Raw genomic sequence first — 20657 nt, 5'->3', positions numbered from 1 at the left:
CATAGAAAATAATAGTTTCTTACCTGTAATGGTAGTTTTCCTTGGACAGTAGATCTTCTAGCCATACCAGGAAAGAAGTTATATCACGCTGACATGACCAACCTGGCATTCCAATAGCATAAGCTCTAAGCTTTTTAAAAGTGAGCATGCTCAGTAATTCCTGCCTAATATACAGTATAAATACAGTAGAAACAGCTGACAAACCTCAGTTTAATGAAAATAGAAAACAAGAACTTTGGGAGGGTGAGAGGGTTGGTGTGGCTAGATCTACTGTCTACAGAAAACTACCGTTACAGGTAAAACTATTATTTTTCCATGAACACTATCTTCTAGCCACACCAATGAAGACTCCCTAGCATACACAGGTAACAGTATAATGAGAACAATAATAAATGTTATATAGAAGAAGTATAACTGTGTGTAGGAAGAGGAGGACTGTTGTTGTTTAGGTTGCCTCCTGAAGAATTGTCTGTCCGAAGTTGGAATCAGCAAGAGATGCAACATCTAGACAGTAATGTTTAGTGAATGGACAGATGTCCATCTTGCTGCTCTGCATATGTCAATGAGAGGTGCTTTTGTGAAAATAAGCAGCCGAAGTAAGCCATGGCTTTGTCTACGAGCTGTAATATGTGGAATACATGATGATTCTTGAATATCTGATTTGTTTGTAACAAAATTTAATACAACTTGCAATATATCCAGATAAAGTTAATTTAGAAACTGGTTGATGATGGTTCAACAGATGAGATAAAAAAACAACTGAGAAGCTCCGCTGGAGTACGCTGTACGTTGCAAATAAATCAATAATGCTCTAGTACAGTCTAGAGTACGTAGATGGCTATCGACTGATGTGGAGGTGAATGAAAATTGGTAGTTAAATTGATTGACATGAAAAGGTGAAACAGTCTTGGGTAAAATTTGGGATGAGGACATAAAATGACTTTGTCATGCAACATCTGAGTACATGGGGCATAGTGTACTGAAGCCATAATTCTCCAATTGTCCGAGCTGAAGTAATTGAGATTAGAAAAATTGTTTTCCAAGTTAAGAATTTTAAGATGTAGAGAGTAATGGTTCAAATGGAGGATCCAGGACAAATCAAACTCGGGTATAATATAAAGTATCACATACCATGTAAAATAAGTTTATCTTGTTGGGGCAGACTGGATGGACCGTACAGGTCTTTATCTGCCGTCATTTACTATGTTACTATAAGAGCTTCCAGTACTAGATTCAAATCCCAGACAGTAGGTGGAGTCTGAATGGGAGGTTTAAATTAAGTAAACCCTTTCATGAAGCATTTAGTAATGGGAGTGTAATCACATAAGACTATCAATAGAGTCATGAAAAACAGAAACTGTTGCCATATGTCCTTAAGTGAAGAACAAGCTAGTCCAGAATTAGAGGGATGAGAAAATATTCTAATAAAGTAGAATATAACAAGAACTGGATTAATATTACGTAGTGTACACCATGATTGAAAACAAGTCCATTTAGGCTGGATATGAACATCTAGTTGATCCTTGAAGCTAGCAATACATCTAGAACTGGTTGATACAAAACTGAAGAATTTACACTGTGGTTGGATAAACCAATCTGTTAACTGTAGTCTCTTTACACCCGAATTTAAAGAGATCTGTTGAGTGAGTAAGTCTGGTAGATGAGGTAGCCTTCATGGAGGAAGAATGGTTAATGTTTTGAAGATGGAAACCAAAGTTAACTTGGCAGTATGGAGCTATTTAGAATTTGAGTTGATTTGTCTTGAATCACTTTTTGTAGCGTCCTTTGCAATAGAGGAATAGGAGGGAATACATATAGTGTTCATCCATGGTACTGCAAAAACGTCTTCCGATATTCCTTTAGTGAGTGGGACACCATGGAACAAAATCTGGGACACTGATGAGTGGGGATGCAAATTAATCTATTTGAGGTGTTCCCCACAGATGAAAAATTTCTTGAATAACTATGGTCTTGATGGACCACTTGTGAGGATGTAATTTCCTGCTTAATGAATCCGCTGATTGTTTGAGCCTGGAAGATATTTTGCTTGGATAGAGGACTGAAGTGAGATAACTAGGCTCCATAACTTGACTGCTTCTGAGCATAGGCTGAAAGAGCCTATGCCTCCTTGCTTGTTGGTATAGAATATTGCTACTTGTTTTGTCTGACATCGTAGCTACTGTTGAAAAGTTGAACGGAAAACCTGATTGCTCTTAGCTCTAGAAAATTTATGGAATAAATTTCTCTTGAGTGGTATGCTCGTATAGATGTGCTCCCAACCTATTTTGGAAGCATCTGTTGTACAGTACCTTTGTAATTTGTCCACCATAATAACTGTTGTTTGAGGTTGTTTGTGATAAAACTCTTTGTTTGTATTCATCTGTTTTTTTTAAGTACCACTGCAGCGGACGCATCTATAGATGTGCCAAAGGAAGGACATGACTGTGGAAGCCATATGTCCCAGTAGAATCACAATTGTTCGAGCAGTGGTTACTTGAACTGATTGGAGGTGATGTATCAATTCTATTAAGGTCAGAGCAGTGGTGCTGGTAGTTGTGCTACGATCTTTTGAGAGAAAAGTTCTGCTCCTATGAAAAATCCAGGAGTCGGGATCAAATGTGATTTTCTGTGATTGATCAGAAAACCTAACCTTGTGAGAAGTGAATTGTGAGTTGTAATGATTTTAGATTTTGAAGAGAAGATGGAGCTACTATTAGGACAATCATCCAGATAAGGAAAACAACATTACTCCAAGTTGATGTAAATGGGCTTCTGGCGCCACTATACACTTGGTGAATACCTCTGGAGTTGACGTGAGTCCAAAAATAGGACTTTGCATTGGAAATGTTGTCTGTTGACTACAAATCACAGAAATTTTCGGATGAAAAATAGATGGAGTATGTAAGTAAGCATCTGAAGATCTAAGGCTGTGAACCAAACATCCTCTTGTAAGAGCTGATGAATTACAGGAAGGGTAATCATACAAAATGTTTCTTTTAGGATATATTTGTTTAGGGCTTTGAGATCTAATATTCTCCGAGGACAGCAGGCTGCTTGTTCTCACTGATGGGTTGACGTCCTCGGCAGCCCCCTCCATCGGAAAGTTTACTAGCAAAGGCCTTTTGCTAGTCCTCGCGCGCCCATGCGCACTGCGCATGCGCGGCCGTCTTCCCGCCCGAAAACCGGCTCGAGCCGGCCAGTCTTCTTTCGTCCGCGCTCGGTACGGTCGTGTTACGCGTTCGTGCCCCAGAGAGTCGACCTCGCGCGTCCTTTTCGACTTGTTTTTCTTTAAAAAGAGTTCGGGAAGCGCTCCGGAACTGTTCCGGAAGGACCCTTTCGGGTTTTCTGCCCTTCCCGTAATTTTCACAGCTTTTGCCCCGTAAGTTTCTTTCGTTGTCGGGGTAGGCCTAGTTTGGCCTCGGTCGAGATTTTTCTCCCTTTCAATTTTGGTGCTTCAATTTTCGCCATTTCGGCCTTTGATTTCGCCGGCGTGATTTTTCCGCCCATGACATCGAAGCCTTTCCAGCGGCTTCAAGAAGTGCACCCAGTGCGCCGGGTAAATCTCGCTCACTGATAGGCACTCTGCGTGTTCTTCAGTGTCTAGGGGCCCAGCACCGCCCTCAGAACTGCAGTCTGTGTTCCCTGTTACAAAGCGGACTCAGGTAGCGAGATTAGCCAGTGGAACGTTTTGTTCTCGGGGCTCTTCGCCGACATCGGCACCGGAGGCATCGAGTGCATCGACGTCGTCAGCGTCCGGACCATCTCCTTGGCTGCCGCTCCATCGACTGCATCGAGGCCATCGGACTCTGCATCGGCGCCGAGGCATCGGGGCGACTGCATCGACGTCGGTGGTACCGAGACTTCGTCTGCTGATGTCGTCGGACGGAGTGTGCATCGTCCAGGAGTGCAGGTGAGGGCTGTCCATTCCCCTGCTGGTGGCGGTGAGCCTTCGGGTGGGTTCTCCTCCTACCCTGAGGGCTCCTGCGGTACAGCCCCCCCGGGATCGACCCTCTTCGGTCTCGGCCCCGAGGAAGCGACGGATGGATTCTACGTCCTCCTCGTCGGTGCCGGGGAGCTCCGGTGACATGCTTCGGAAGAAGTCGAAGAAGCATCGACACCGGTCTCCTCCCCGTGTCTGCACCGAGAGCTCTGGGTCGCCGAGGGATCGGCACCCAGCAGGCATCGGCACCGAGAGGACCGCTCACCTCTGTTCAGGAGGTGTCGATGCGCTCCACTCTGGACAGCCCGGAACAGCCTCCTCGCCCGGAACAGGTTCTGACGTCGACGCCTGCATCGACCTCTCAGCCTTTTTCTGCAGCCACTCTGAACGAGAGCCTCCGGGCCGTTCTCAGAGATTCTGGGAGAGCTGTTGCGCCTACCCCTCCGGTACCGGCGGTGCTTGCGCCTCCGGTACCGTCGAGCGTGGCCGCCGTGGTCCATCCCAGGTTGAGGTCCCCGACGTCGGTACCGCGTGCGGTGCCGACCGCGGCCACCTCCCAGGAAGGCTCCCCGACTACGTCGGCGGAGGGAGCTTCGCCGATGCGGGTGAGGGAGTCTACCTCTCGACGCCCCATCGTGGACGTGGCTCACGTAGTCGAGCGGGCGAGGTTGCAGACACAGGTCCGTGAACTTGTGTCTGACACCGAGGGTGAGGCCTCGTGGGAGGACGAAGAAGACCCCAGATATTTCTCTGACGAGGAGTCTGAGGGTCTTCCTTCTGATCCCACTCCCTCTCCTGAAAGGCAGCTTTCTCCTCCTGAGAGTCTGTCTTTCGCTTCCTTTGTCCGGGAGATGTCTACGGCCATCCCCTTCCGGTGGTTGTGGAGGACGAGCCCAGGGCTGAAATGTTTGAGCTCCTGGACTATCCTTCTCCACCTAAGGAAGCGTCCACTGTTCCCTTGCATCATGTCCTGAAAAAGACATTGCTTGCGAACTGGACCAAGCCATTAAGTAATCCCCACATTCCCAAGAAGATCGAGTCCCAGTACCGGATCCATGGGGACCCAGAGCTGATGCGCACTCAGTTGCCTCATGACTCTGGAGTTGTGGATTTGGCCCTAAAGAAGGCTAAGAGTTCTAGGGAGCATGCTTCGGCGCCCCCGGGCAAAGACCCTAGAACCTTAGACTCCTTTGGGAGGAAGGCCTACCATTCTTCTATGCTCGTGGCCAAGATCCAGTCTTACCAGCTCTACACGAGCATACACATGCGGAACAATGTGCGGCAGTTGGCGGGCTTGGTTGATGCTCTTCCCCTGAGCAAGCCAAGCCTTTTCAGGAGGTGGTCAGGCAGCTGAAGGCGTGCAGAAAATTCCTGGCCAGAGGAGTTTATGACACTTTTGATGTTGCGTCCAGGGCCGCTGCTCAAGGTGTGGTGATGCGCAGGCTCTCATGGCTGCGTGCCGCCGACCTGGAGAATAGACTCCAGCAGCGGATTGCGGACTCGCCTTGCCGTGCGGACAACATTTTGGGGGAAAAAGTCGAGCAGGTGGTAGAGTCTCTCCACCAGCGGGACACCGCATTCGACAAGTTCTCCCGCCGGCAGCCTTCAGCATCTACCTCTACAGGTAGAAGATTTTTCGGGGGAAGGAAGACTGGTCCCTATGCTTCTGGTAAGCGTAGGTACAATCCTCCTTCCCGACAGCCTGCGGCCCAGGCTAAGCCCCAGCGCGCTCGCTCTCGTCAGCAGCGTGCGCCTCAGCAAGGCCCCGCGGCTCCCCAGCAAAAGCAAGGGGCGAGCTTTTGACTGGCTCCAGCAGGGCATAGCCGACATCCCAGTGTCAGTGCCGGGCGACCTGCCGGTCGGGGGGAGGTTGATAGCTTTTCACCAAAGGTGGCCTCTCATAACCTCCGATCAGTGGGTTCTGCAAATAGTCCGGCAAGGATACACCCTCAATTTGGCCTCAAAACCTCCAAATTATCCACCGGGAGCTCAGTCTTACAGCTTCCAGCACAAGCAGGTACTTGCAGAGGAACTCTCCGCCCTTCTCAGCGCCAATGCAGTCGAGCCCGTGCCATCCGGGCAGGAAGGGCTGGGATTCTATTCCAGGTACTTCCTTGTGGAAAAGAAGACAGGGGGGATGCGTCCCATCCTAGACCTAAGGGCCCTGAACAATATCTCGTAAAGAAAAAGTTCAGGATGCTTTCCCTGGGCACCCTCCTCCCCATGATTCAGCAAAACGATTGGCTATGCTCTCTGGACTTGAAGGATGCCTACACACACATCCCGATACTGCCAGCTCACAGACAGTATCTGCGATTTCAGTTGGGCACACGCCACTTCCAGTACTGTGTGCTACCCTTTGGGCTCGCCTCTGCGCCCAGGGTGTTCACAAAGTGCTTGGCTGTAGTAGCAGCGGCACTTCGCAGGCTGGGGGTGCACGTGTTCCCATATCTCGACGATTGGCTGGTGAAGAAACATCCGAGGCAGGAGCCCTGCAGTCCATGCAGATGACTATTCGCCTCCTGGAGCTACTGGGGTTTGTGATAAATTATCCAAAGTCCCATCTTCTCCCAGTGCAGAAACTCGAATTCATAGGAGCTCTGCTGGATTCTCGGACGGCTCGCGCCTATCTCCCAGAGACGAGAGCCACCAACTTGTTGTCCCTCGTCTCGCGGGTGCGAGCGTCCCAGCAGATCACAGCTCGGCAGATGTTGAGATTGCTGGGCCACATGGCCTCCACAGTTCATGTGACTCCATGGCCCGCCTTCACATGAGATCTGCTCAATGGACCCTAGCCTCCCAGTGGTGTCAGGCCGCCGGGGGTCTAGAGGACGTGATCCACCTGTCCACGAGTTTTCTCAAATCCCTATATTGGTGGACGATTTGCTCCAATTTGACTCTGGGACGTCCCTTCCAAATTCCTCAGCCACAAAAGGTGCTGACCACGGATGCGTCCCTCCTGGGATGGGGAGCTCATGTCGATGGGCTTCACACCCAAGGAAGCTGGTCCCTCCAGGAACGCGATCTGCAGATCAATCTTCTGGAGTTACGAGCGATCTGGAACGCTCTGAAGGCTTTCAGAGATCGGCTGTCCCACCAAATTATCCAAATTCAGACAGACAACCAGGTTGCCATGTACTATGTCAACAAGCAGGGGGGCACCGGATCTCGCCCCCTGTGTCAGGAAGCCGTCAGCATGTGGCTCTGGGCTCGCCGTCACGGCATGGGGCTCCAAGCCACATATCTGGCAGGCGTAAACAACAGTCTGGCCGACAGGTTGAGCAGGATTATGCAACCTCACGAGTGGTCGCTCAATTCCCGTGTGGTACGACAGATCTTCCAGGTGTGGGGCACCCCTTGGTAGATCTCTTCGCATCTCGAGTGAACCACAAAGTCCCTCAGTTCTGTTCCAGGCTTCAGGCCCACGGCAGACTGGCATCGGATGCCTTCCTCCTGGACTGGGGGGAGGGTCTGCTGTATGCTTATCCTCCCATACCTCTGGTGGGGAAGACTTTGTTGAAACTCAAGCAAGACCGAGGCACCATGATTTCTGATTGCTCCTTTTTGGCGCGTCAGATCTGGTTCCTCTTCTTCTGGAGTTGTCCTCCGAAACCGTGGAGATTGGAGTGTTTTCCGACCCTCATCACACAGGACGAAGGGGCACTTCTGCATCCCAGCCTCCAGTCGCTGGCTCTTACGGCCTGGATGTTGAGGGCGTAGACTTTGCCTCTTTGGGTCTGTCAGAGGGTGTCTCCCGCATCTTGCTTGCTTCCAGGAAAAATTCCACTAAGAGAAGTTACTTCTTCCATTGGAGGAGGTTTGCCGTCTGGTGTGACAGCAAGGCCCTAGATCCTCGCTCTTGTCCTACACAGACCCTGCTTGAATACCTTCTGCACTTGTCTGAGTCTGGTCTCAAGACCAACTCTGTAAGGGTTCACCTTAGTGCAATCAGTGCTTACCATTACCATGTGGAAGGTAAGCCGATCTCAGGACAGCCTTTAGTTGTTCGCTTCATGAGAGGCTTGCTGTTGTCAAAGCCCCCTGTCAAGCTCCTACAGTGTCATGGGATCTCAATGTCGTTCTCACCCAGCTGATGAAACCTCCTTTCGAGCCACTGAATTCCTGCCATCTGAAGTACTTGACTTGGAAGGTCATTTTCTTGGTGGCAGTTACTTCAGCTCGTAGAGTCAGTGAGCTTCAGGCCCTGGTAGCCCAGGCCCCTTACACCAAATTTCATCATAACAGAGTAGTCCTCCGCACTCACCCTAAGTTCTTGCCAAAGGTCGTGTCGGAGTTCCATCTAAACCAGTCAATTGTCTTGCCAACATCTTTCCCCGTCCTCATTCCTGCCCTGCTGAACGTCAGCTGCACACATTGGACTGCAAGAGAGCATTGGCCTTCTACCTGGAGCGGACACAGCCCCACAGACAGTCCGCCCAATTGTTTGTTTCTTTTGATCCCAATAGGAGGGGAGTGGCTGTAGGGAAACGCACCATATCCAATTGGCTAGCAGATTGCATTTCCTTCACTTACTCCCAGGCGGGGCTGGCTCTTGAGGGTCATGTCACGGCTCATAATGTTAGAGCCATGGCTGCGTCGGTAGCCCACTTGAAGTCAGCCTCCATTGAAGAAATTTGCAAAGCTGCGACGTGGTCTTCTGTCCACACATTCACATCTCATTACTGCCTGCAGCAGGATACCCGACGCGACAGTCGGTTCGGGCAGTCAGTTCTTCAGAACCTGTTTGGGCTTTAGGATCCAACTCCACCCCCCCGAGGGCCCTGTTTGTTCTGTTCCAGGCTGCACTCTCAGTTAGTTGGTAAATTTTTTAGGTCAATTTCAGTTATGTCCTCGCCGTTGCGAGGCCCAATTGACCATGGTTGTTGTTTTGAGTGAGCCTGGGGGCTAGGGATACCCCATCAGTGAGAACAAGCAGCCTGCTTGTCCTCGGAGAAAGCGAATGCTACATACCTGTAGAAGGTATTCTCCGAGGACAGCAGGCTGATTGTTCTCACAAACCCGCCCGCCTCCCCTTTGGAGTTGAGTCTTCCCTTGAAGTGTATTGTCTTGCTACATACTGGACTGGCCGGCTCGAGCCGGTTTCGGGCGGGAAGACGGCCGCGCATGCGCGGTGCGCATGGGCGCGCTCGAGGAGGGACTAGCAAAGGCCCTTGCTAGTAAACTTTCCGATGGAGGGGGCTGCCGAGGACAGTCAACCCATCAGTGAGAACAATCAGCCTGCTGTCCTCGGCGAAATCCCTTCTACAGGTATGTAGCATTCGCTTTGCTCTTGTTCCTCCATCTTTCTTTGGAATAAGGAATATTTTGAGTAAAAACCCCTTGTTCCTTTGAAGAAAGGAAATAATCTCTATTGCATCTTCTTGTATTAATCTTGTGAACTTCTTGATGTGACAGTCATATCTGGGAACTTGGAAGATGATGTAGTGTAGGTGGTTATTGCTGAAAATGAAGGGAATAACCACCTCAGGAATTATGTTTAAAATCCATGTCTGATGTAAATTCTTTCCCGCAGCAATACATTTTTGGATTCTACTTCCCCACTTGACAGAGTGGTTAAGATAGAATGTCAAAAACTAGACTGTGATTTTGGCTGCTGAGTACACCCTTCCTATCTCAGACAGCCTGAAATTCTCAGTGTTACCAATCGATCGGAACCTATCACTAGAGAACCAAGTGAAATCTACAATAAACAAAATGTTCCACTCACTGTGGAAACTCAAACAGTGAAACCTTTCTCCTGAGGGAAAATATTTTGCAACCTGATACAATCAATGGTACTAAGCATGCAGGACTGCCATGGAATTTATGCGGGATGCAAAAGAACAAATCATAAAGAAACTTAGACCGCTCAAACACAGCAGCCAGGCTATATTGGAAAAACGCATTTTGAAAGTGCCAACCGCTCCAGAGAAAACTGCTTTTAAAATCTGCACCCTGGTTCACAAAATTATTACGGCGAAGCCCGGGATAGACCTCTAGACTGCCAACCAGAAAACAACAACGATCAGCATGAACATACATACCTAAAATCCACTACCCCAACTGCAAAGGACTCAAACACAAATCAAGTATGCATCCAGCTTCTCCTACCTAAGCGCACAACTATGGAACATACTGCCAAAAGCCGTTAAAAACAACAAATGACCACCTAACACTTCCGGACATCACTAAAAACATACCTGTTCAAAAAATCATACCCCACCGACCCAACATAAAAGCCTGAATACCTGCAACACAACGAACCAAAGAAGTAATGGACATACTTAACTCTCCTCTCTAAGATCCCCCAATGTGTCTATCACACATGAACCTTATTCTACCACAATATCACCTTGTATTTGTTCATTACTGGAACGGCGAAAGCCGATATGGCACCATGGTAAGCTACATGGCACCTGCAAATAGGTGGGAAAATGTGGGATATAAATGTAACAAACAAATAAATAAAAATAGACTTTTGATTAAGCCTTCTTTTCCTGCATGATTTTGATAATTGTAGCGCTGTTGATTAGATTTTAATATTGTAAGACTATCACGGATTAGAGCAAATCTTACGTCGTTGAAGAATAATAAGGTAAATTTCTTGTCATTTGTTCTAGGCAGATGATGCTTGTCTTGTTCTAAGGTGTCCAGTGTGGTACAGTCTTACTTAAGACCTTCAATTAGTTGTTTAACTTATCACCAAATAATCACCTGAACAAGGAGTGTCTGCTACCTCCTCATGGATATCTTCCCCGAAAGCAGAAGTACATAAGTACATAAGCATCGCCGTGCTGGGACAGACCACGGGTCCATCGAGCCCAGTACCCTGTCTCCAACAGCGGCCAAAAGAACAATTTGTCCCGCCCATCCCAGAAATAGTGGATTTTTCCCACGTCCATCCAATAAACATTCTATGGCCTTTTCCTCCAGGAAGCCGTTCCAACCCTTTTTAAAAATTATGCTAAGTCAATTGCCTTAACCACTTTTCCAGCAACGGATTCCAGAGTCTAACTACGCGTGAGTGAAGAAAAATTTCCTCTGATTCGTTCTAAATTTACTACACTGCAGCTTCAGCGCAAGCCCCCTTGGTCCTAGTATTTTTGGAAAGCGTAAACAGACGCTCCACATCAACCTTTCCATTCACTCATTATCTTATAGACCTCTATCATATCTCCCCTCAGCCGCCTTTCTCCAAGCTGAAGAGCCCCAGCCTCTTCAGCCTTTCCTCACAGGGAAGTCATCGCATCCCCTGTCTCATCTTTGTCACTCTTCTCTGCACCCTTTTCTAATTCCACTATATCTTTTTTGAGGTGCGGTGACCAGAATTGAATACAATACTTGAGGAGCAATACAATGGCAGAATAATATGTCATTTTTGTTTTCCATCCCTTTCCTAATAATACCCAACATTCTATTTGCTTTCCTAGCCACAGCAGCACATTGAGCAGAAGGTTTCACATATTATCAACGACGACACCTAGATCCCTTTCTTGATCTGTGACTCCTAACGCTGAACCCTGCATGACATAGCTATAGTTTGTGTTCCTCTTTCCACCATGCATGCACTTTGCACTTGTTTCACATTAAACGTTATCTGCCATTTAGACGCCCAGTCTCGTAAGGTCCTGTTGTAATTTTTCACAATCTTCCTGCAATTTGACAACTTTGAGTAACTTTGTGTCATCAGCAAATTTGATTACCTCACTAGTTACCCCCATCTCTAGGTCATTTATGTTAAAAAGCAGAGGTCCCAGAACAGATCCCTAAGGGGCCCCACTAACTACCCTTCTCCATTGCGAATATTGACCTTTTAACCCTACTCTCAGTTTCCTATCTTTCAACCAGTTTTTAAATCCATAGTAAGACACACTACCTCTGATCCCATGTCCCTCTAATTTCCTCTGTAGTCTTTCATGTGGGATTTTATCAAACGCCTTCTGAAAATCTAGATACCACAATATCAACTGGCTCACCTTTGTCTACCTGTTTGTTTACCCGTCAAAGAAACGCAAGCAGATTGGTGAGGCAAGACTTCCCTTCACTAAATCCATGTTGACTTTGTCCCATTAGTCCATGCTTTTGAATGTGCTCTGTAATTTTGTCTTGATAATAGTCTCTACCATTTTGCCCTGCACCGATGTCAGACTCACCGGTCTATAATTTCCCGGATCTCCTCTGGAACCTTTTTAAAATATCGGCATTACATTGGCCACCCTCCAATCTTCCAGTACCACGCTCAATTTTAAGGATAAATTACAAATCACTAACAGTAGCTCTGCCAGCTCATTTTTTAGTTCTATCAATACCCTGGGATGAATACCACCTGGTCCTGGAGATTTGCTACTCTTCGGTTTGCAGAACTGCTTCATTACATCTTCCAGGTTTACAGATATTTCATTAAGTTTTTCCGACTCGTCAGCCTTGAACACCCCTCCAGCACCAGTATTCCCTCCCGAATCTTCCTTGGTGAAGACCGAGACAAAGAACTCATTTAGTTTTTCTGCTATTTCTTTGTTTTCTTTGATCGCCCCTTTTACACCCACGTTAAGTATCTGGACGCAATGGTGGTAGCTGCACCTCTGATTGATGTTTCATAATTGTCATGATTTGTTCTGATCATTTGCTTAGAACAATCTTTTAAATTAGCCATGACAGTCAAAAATAAAGGAGTATTTTCCTTTGGTATGTACAGATTGTAAATTGGATAAATCATCCATACTAGTGTAAAATATTCCACTGATGGAAAGTTGTGAATTGAAATTCGAGCAGATAATGTGGCTGTTTGAAAACTTCTTTTTGACATAGTATCAATAAATTTCTGATCTTTTAGAGGTGGAGGATTAGTATCTTTTTTGTATCTTATGTCTACGCATAGCTGATTTGACAACTGAAGATGTGTGGAGAAGTTGTTATTTACCATGTCCTAATGTATCACAGACTTTGTATTTATTCTCTAATGTTCTTTGAATAGATCAAATAGAATAAGGTGTTGACCAAAGTGTTATATGGTGGTCCTGAAGTACCTGAGGAAGAGGAAGGGCAATCAATTGTTTTGTTATACTGAGGTATTTACTAACTGATCTTTTTTCATCAGAAGGAATATCAAAAAATCTATCGAAAGGATTAAAACACATGAAGTCCATGCACACTGTTAGTACTGTATCAATACATACTCATTCATACTCTCATCCCCGAAATTCTAACACACTCAAACCTTAATCTACAGGTAAAAATGTTATAACCAAACGTTCTTTAGCTATTGTTCCGTAATCCTATCCGTATCCGTTGTTTTCTTCACTATTCCATTGTTTCTGTTCCATGTTCTATTCCTCTTGCGATACGTAGACTTTGTTTTTACTTTACTCCTCACAATGTAACCATAATCGAGTTGTAACAAATTGTACTTCCATCAATACAATGTATTGTAAGCCACACTGAGCCTGCAAATAGGTGGGAAAATGTGGGATACAAATGCAATAAATAAATAAATAGTATCAGAAGATGATTAATCCAAGGCTTTAGACAGTTTTAATAAAAATTTTGAGTATGAATCATCTGCAGAGAGGATTGTAATTGTTGTTTAGGGGAAACTTCAGTAGAAGTGCTAGGTAATTGATCTTTTGTCTGTATAATATGAATAGAATGTACTGAAGAACATGGAGATGGAATTGTAGAGTAGTTCATTTCTAGATTGAGAAGATGAAACAGACCATGAACGATGACTGTGTAATACTTTTGGATGAGGAGGTATTTTGGATGATATTGCTGGAGAAGGACTGTCCTGCTGAACTTTATAAGCAATTTCATGATATTGCTTTGAATGATGAAGATTGACACTTGGATGCTGTAGTCTTGAGAGGACGCACCAGATAAATAATGTATAAAATTTGATTCTTGATGTTAGAAAGCTTTATGATACCGACGTGAAAAACGAGCTGTAAAGCAAGGGGGAGAGCAGGGATTGTCTGGTCCAAAGCAGCTGATGGCGAAGGTAAAGTGGAATGCTTAGAATGTTTATTTGACAAACTTGCTGTTAAAGTTTCAGAGTGAGATGTTTGTAGATATTCTTCTTTGAGCTTTAGAGCTCTTAACTCAAGAGTTTGAGTCATGTTTCTGCAACAAAAACAGTTAGCTGTGTCATACTTTTGCCCAAACAACAAAGGCAATGTATATGCGGGTCCATTATTGATCATTTTTGTGTACATGTCACGCAACGTTTAAATCCTGTCTTTTTACTAGACATATTGAATATATCAGATAAATTAACTTGTTGAATGATGACTGACTGACAGGAGAAAGGTAAAGTCGTGTCATTTCGTATTCACGGACAATTTAAAACTGAGGTTTGTCAGCTGTTTCTACTGTATTTATACTGTATATGCTATTGGAATGCTGGGTCGGTCATGTCAGCGTGACATAAGTTCTTCACTGGTGTGGCTTGAAGATCATGCCCATGGAAAACCTAAGATAGAGGGGAGAGTCCCTGGAGGAAACCAGACGTCATTTCCTGATCAGTGGGGGAGTATGTCACTTCCTGTTTAGCAAGGAATACATCACAGTGCATAAAGCTGAAAGGTTTTGCCTAGTGCTCAATGCCCTTGCACAGGCCCTGATGTCAATTTATAAAGAAAAATCAGAAACCCTAATCGGCAAATCTCTCAAATGTACTGTTAATATTCTTAATACTTGCACAGTGGCATGGAGCTTCTCTGGAGTTCAAAACCTGACATTAAGTGTTCTTTTTAATCAGACCAGTGGTGCCCAACAAAAGACAACTTCTGTATCTTTCAAAATCACTTTCTTTGTCGCTGATCTAATAGGTACCCGAGGCTCTTATTTTTATCCATATGATGTACACAATAATCAGTTGGTACTGGCACTTTTATTAGTAATGTTTTATGCCGCCCCCCCCCCCCCCCCAGTTGGATCTACTGGGTACTTTCAATTAATCTGGATTTGTTCACTATCAGAGACAAGATGCTGGGCTGAATAGACCATTGATCTAATCCAACATGGTAAGTCTTATGCTCTTAACTAAGGCAGCAACCACAATACTTTCCCTCAAAAATAGCATCGGACACTAGCATCCTTTCACACTTATCACGTACGCATAAAATATGCGTACTAACACTTAAACGCAAACGCATGACAGGCGCAGGACTACCTAGGAAGAAAAGTTTCTCACCTGCCCAATTCCTAGATCCTTTGCCAACAGCAAGCAGAAGCTTCTCAGCGCAATGCCACCAACGCATGGCAACTCTCAAAAATAGAAAAAGAAAAAAATTAATCCCCAGTAATCACAACAGTACACAACCATATCGCCGTCTTTCTACCAACAATAAACGAGAACACACCAAACACTTACACACGTGAAGACCTAAAGAGGGCTTTGCTTTTAGCATCAGCGCTTCTTGATGACATCACCTGCCTGTGGATTCACACAGTCCACTGGCTGCCTGGGGAAAAATGGACTTCACTCTTAAAAGAGACACCTTTAACTCAGTTAACTACAGCTCCAATATTTACAGGAAGATGGGCGAGAGACCACGATTAGGGAGATAATTTTCAGAAAGAAATACAAAAGAAGCAGATAAACCGCTTCTGGAAGGTTCTTACTGGAGATGTAAGGACCAAGGACTGTGAGGGACGCCCCCCTCCCTCACCCGCAGGCTTTAGTTTCTCCACGCAGTCGAGTGTTGCGGCTCCACCTCTTCGGGCTCGCGCAGGGGCAGGAGTGTTTTCGTTAGGCTTTGCTCCGGGTTGGGAGATTGCGGGAGTAGCGCATGCGCTCATCAGATCGGTTTGTCGCGCGCGGGCCCGTGTTGGGTGTCGGGACGGGAACGCAGGCGCTTGTGTAAGCAGGCACGCGAGAGGCAAAGAAGAGGGGCAAAAACAGAGCGAGTCACGTGCGGTAGGCAGCACTGTAGTAGTAGGTGGCATGGACCCCCGGCAGTTGCAGGAGCTGCAGGCCTTCGTGCGGTTGTGCCAGGAGCAGCCGGCAATACTGCATAGTCCCGACCTGCGTTTCTTCACGGAATGGGTGGAGAGGTGAGTGAGAGAAGCGTGGAGTTTATTTCGAGGTGGGGAAGGGCGGGGACTGGGAGCACTGATCGTCGGTATAATAGTGGTGGTCTCTGTGAAATTCTCCCCTGCACGGAACGACTGTGTGTGGGATTGTGGATGTGTGAGATTTTTTAAAATAGTTTTTTAAAAAGTGACTTTTTTTTTTTTACCTTGGGGTAAAGGAGGGATGAGTGTGTCCTTATGCTTATTCAGATGCATTGAAAGTTAACTGGGCTTGCACCTGGGAGAGAATTTCTACAATTTGTTGTAACTGAAATCATGCCTATTTCTTTTGCACGGGATCTTTTGAGACTACTCGTACTCTTATTGCCCCGTCCCCCTTTTTCATAACCCATCACCATCAGGCCTAACATAGTTACAAACAGGCCTTGTTTGCTTTGCAGGCAGTTCATCCTAAATAAATTAAACACGCTGCTTGCAAAAGTGACTGATTTGTTTTTGCTCCTTTTCTTTATGGAGAAGAACAACCAATTAAGGTTTGTATGACATGGACTTGAATAACTTTTTCCTTACTCGGGGAAGATTAAGCGCTGCATGATCAGGATGCAGTTTTCTTGCGCTTCAAGCTGCAAGAAAAACGGAACTATTGCAGCCCCTAGTTTAATGTATCAGATGTCTGAAGAATTTACACATTTTGTAGCAGTTTTGTGGCATATTTTTATAGTTTTATATACATTTGATGATTATGTACTTTTAAAAATTTAATGCAAATGTTATTTTCTAGTATTTATGTGCCCAATTTATTTGGTCACTTTATGGGAAAAGATTTTGGCCATTGGTACTTGAAATGGATGAGATATGGAAGAGGAGAGGGGATCTTATGTAGGATGGGCAGAGAAATTGGAGATTGAAATGGGAAGAGAGAGCCTTAAAGGAGGGAACCCTAAAGTGGGAGGAATGGTACTTTGGGGTTTGAGTGAGGGGATCATCACTTTTGTCATTGTTACTCTTGTTACTGCCCCCCACACACACAACACCTGCCACTGTCAACATGGCTGACCCTCTCCACTTTGTGATTCCAGGCGAGAGAGGAGGAAGACTTGGCCTGATACATTGTACTGCTGTCCTCCTTTAAGCCCTTAGGTGGCTGACTGTTAACTGCATTTTCAGCCCAGCCCCTGGTCTACTACAGCGCTTCTGTGAGGATGGGCAAATTCCATGGCAAGGGCAGAAATGTGTGGACCTTACTATGGTCATAAAATTGTGGTAGACTAAGATGCATATTTTCAAAGCACTTAGACTTACAAAGTTCCTTAGTAACCTATGGAACTTTGTAAGTCTAAGTGCTTTGAAAATGAACCCCTAGGAGTCCTACATATGCTGCTTTTTTTTTCTCAGGGTGCTGCTAATAGTCTGCTTTATTTTGTAGTTCTTGAGACTATAAATGATACCCCAAATAAAGCAGCTTAACTGTTATTACACTGCGCTAAGGGCTCCTTTTATAAAGCTATTCTAGTGATTCTGGCACAGCAAATGCAATGAATCCCATAGGAATTGAATCAGTTTTGTTGCATTTGCTGTGCCGGAATCGCTAGTGCTGCCTTGTAAAAGGAGCCCCAAATAAAGTAGTGTGGTTGTTGTTAGTTCACTTTAATGGGGGGGGGGGGGGGGGAGTGAACACAACAATAGAACAGTAAGGTGAAACCTTTTTTTTTTAAATCACTAATATATATTTGTCAAGCTTTGGAAAGCAGAGCTGCCTTCAGATCAGATATGAGCAAGAAATGAAAATATCAAAATTTATGTAGTGAAACATGAAAAGCATTGAACCTGAAGAGAGGGCTGTGTCTTCCAGAGCTTGTCAGAAATGTATTAAGTTAGGAAAAAATGATTATTTCTTTTTTTATTGGACTTTATTTGTTTTACTACTGTTCTAAATGAAATTATCCACAGTGGTGAACATGTATGGTAATTATCAAACATATAAATGGCAAGTGACCGAGTCCGACTCACCTGCAAATGCGCAGTAGAGACTTCCCTCTCTGTCCTGTCCTCACATCAAGACATGATGATGTCAGAGAGCGTAACAGAGAGGGAAACGGAGTCAGACTGCTGGAGCCTGGAAACGAACATCGCGCGCACCTACCTCCACCCTCCCCCCCCCATCCCCGCCGCTGCTCCCACCCCCCTCCGTATCGGGCGTCCTGCACTGACCTGACAGCGCCTCTCACCTCTGTGTGGAAACGCTGCAGGCAGCAGCAGAGCGATCTGCTGCTGCCTCTGTAGCACTTTCACACGGAGGTGAGAGGCGCTGTCAGGTCAGTGCAGGGGGGCCCGGCACGGAGGGGGGAAGGAGTTGCAGCGAGGAGGGTAGCTGGAAATCTCACCCGTTTTAACGGGCTTAAATGCTAGTACTCCAGTAAATGGATAGTTATATACTAGGACGTCTTCTGTAATACTCTCCCAATATCGGACAAACTGAAGATCCTTGGAATTACTATTGACACCAACCTAACCCTGGAGAGCCAAGCCTCTGCCACCATGAAGTAAATGTTCCATGCAATGTGGAAACTCAAAGGGATCAAACAATTCTTCCCTAGGGAAACTTTCCGTAACATAATTCAAACAATGGTTCTATCACATGTTGACTACTGTAACACAGTATATGCGGGACGTAAAAAACAGATCTTAAGGAAACTCCAGACCGCACAGAACACGGCAGCTAGACTCATTTTCAGAAAGACAAGATTCGAAAGTGCTAAACCTCTATGCGAAATACTGCACTGGCTACCAATCAAGGAACAAATAGCCTTCAAAATTTGCACTCTGGTCCACAAAATAATCCATGGTCTGGCCCCAACCTACATGACTGAACTTACCAACTAGAAACATCATCAAATCGTCAAGAACATTTCTAAACCTGCATTATCCAAACTGTAAAGGACTAAAATACAAATCAACATATGCATCCAGCTTTTCCTACATTTGCACCCAGCTCTGGAATGCATTACCTAGAAACATTAGAACTGTGAACACCCATCTAAAATTCCCAAAAGACCTCAAGACTCACCTCTTCCGGAAAGCCTACCCAGCAGACCCGAAGTAATTCATGAACAATGCATCACATCTATCGCACTAAGAAATGAAGAATACCCCTTCCACATAATCCTGTTACTTCAAAGTGTACGAATTTTACCACTCCAGTTATAATTACGTGCACTTCTACCCTTATCCTACTCTGTATTGCTCACTAGAAGCTGTAGTCCCATCCCCGGAGACTTATCAGCTTCATTGGGATTACTTTTCTCTATATACTACTATATATTCGTCCCAGAGTTGTATTCTCTTTTCCAAAACCTTATCAGCTTCCTTGCACCTACTGTTACTCTATTTTCCACTCTGTATATATTCCCGGAGTTGGTACTCTCCTCTCCTGATCCTGTAAGCCACATTGAGCCTACTGCTATGTGGGAAAATGTGGAATACAAATGTAATAAATAAAATGCTTAAGTGCCCAAGTTCTTCAGCCTTTGGAAAGAGCTGGGATTGATGGGGATTGATGACCTGCTGTAGCCGTGGCTGGAGACATACAGTAGATGTTTTCCGTCCTTGGCCTATGGTAGGCCATGTGTTGAAAAGGATCACATTGCACCAGCATCTTGTAGCCCAGATTGGTAGTAGGGTTGTGGTACGCGGACCTAATTTGACTGCTGGACCGGGGGTCTTCTCCATCTTCTGCAGGTACACGGCCTACTGAGGCAAGGTCCGGTGTTCATGGGGCATCCATGCCCCTTTTGCCCAAGATCACAAGGAGCATTAGTGGGATTTGAACTGGCCACCTCTGGATGTCAAGCCTGGTGCTCTAACCACTAGGCCACTCCTCCAAGGGGTTTATTAAGATTCCCGGGGGCGGTGTATAGCTGTGAAGGGATGGGTTGGGGGAAGGTGGGTACCATTGCTCAATATATATGCACCTAATGTTGGATAAGGGCTTTTTTTTTCATGCTATACAGGAGGTTGTAACTGGATTTATTCAGGGAGTAATGTTAATGGGAGGAGATTTTAATTTCCTCCGGGGGCTCCTTTGGGCCACTCAAAGGGGGGAAACAGCTGTGAGTTCTGCTTCTAGATATGATACGTGTGTTCAATCTCTTGGATGTTTATAGACCAGCATCTGGATCAGCAAACATATTCATTTTATTCACATGCTCAAGACACACTCGCATAGATGTATTAAGGAGTAGCAGGTTATTATGGGGTCAAGTGGTTGATTACTATATTGAAAGTTTCCACATTTCGACTCATGCGGCAGTATGGTTCACCCTAGGGGATTTGCATGGGGGAAAAATTCTTTTAGTGGCTTAATAAAAATTTGTTAGGAGATAAGGGGGGGCATAATCGAACGGGGCGGGGCGCCCAAGTTTTCATGAGGGCGTCCTCGCAGGATGGCCCCGCGAAGGGGCGGGGAAACCCATATTATCGAAACAAGGTGGGCGTCCATCATTCGTTTCGATAATACGGTCGGGGAAGCCCAAATCTCAACATTTAGGTCGACCTTAGAGATGGTCTGGGTGGGGAGGAGGTTGCAAGTTGGATGGGATATTGAGTTCTGGGACACTGAAGAATACCTGGGTCTCAGTTGTCGGTGTTTAGTTTAGTATTATTTGGGTTGAGTGGGTATGGTGGTATA

General features: G+C 45.7%; 2 protein-coding genes across 2 annotated transcripts in view; one reads left to right on the top strand and one right to left on the bottom strand.

Annotated features, from left to right (window-relative positions):
- XPNPEP3 (X-prolyl aminopeptidase 3) overlaps positions 1-15613 on the bottom strand; it is a 231135-nt gene extending 215522 nt beyond the window's left edge. Inside the window, exons 1-2 of the mRNA XM_030202992.1 lie at positions 15309-15613; positions 15129-15200 (exon numbers count right to left, since the gene is read on the bottom strand). Of these exons, the coding sequence (XP_030058852.1) occupies positions 15129-15200; positions 15309-15345 (109 nt within the window). The 5' untranslated portion in view covers positions 15346-15613. The remainder of the gene's footprint in view (positions 1-15128; positions 15201-15308) is intronic.
- Positions 15614-15772: 159 nt separating this feature from the next.
- Positions 15773-20657, top strand: part of ST13 (ST13 Hsp70 interacting protein) — a 201386-nt gene continuing 196501 nt past the window's right edge. Inside the window, exon 1 of the mRNA XM_030203001.1 lies at positions 15773-15991. Within this exon, the coding sequence (XP_030058861.1) occupies positions 15882-15991 (110 nt within the window). The 5' untranslated portion in view covers positions 15773-15881. The remainder of the gene's footprint in view (positions 15992-20657) is intronic.

This window comes from Microcaecilia unicolor, chromosome 1, assembly GCF_901765095.1.
Source record: "Microcaecilia unicolor chromosome 1, aMicUni1.1, whole genome shotgun sequence".
NCBI classification, from domain to species: Eukaryota; Metazoa; Chordata; class Amphibia; order Gymnophiona; family Siphonopidae; genus Microcaecilia; species Microcaecilia unicolor.
The sequence above is the reverse complement of the archived record's forward strand: the minus strand, read 5'-3'. Positions and strand labels throughout refer to the sequence as shown.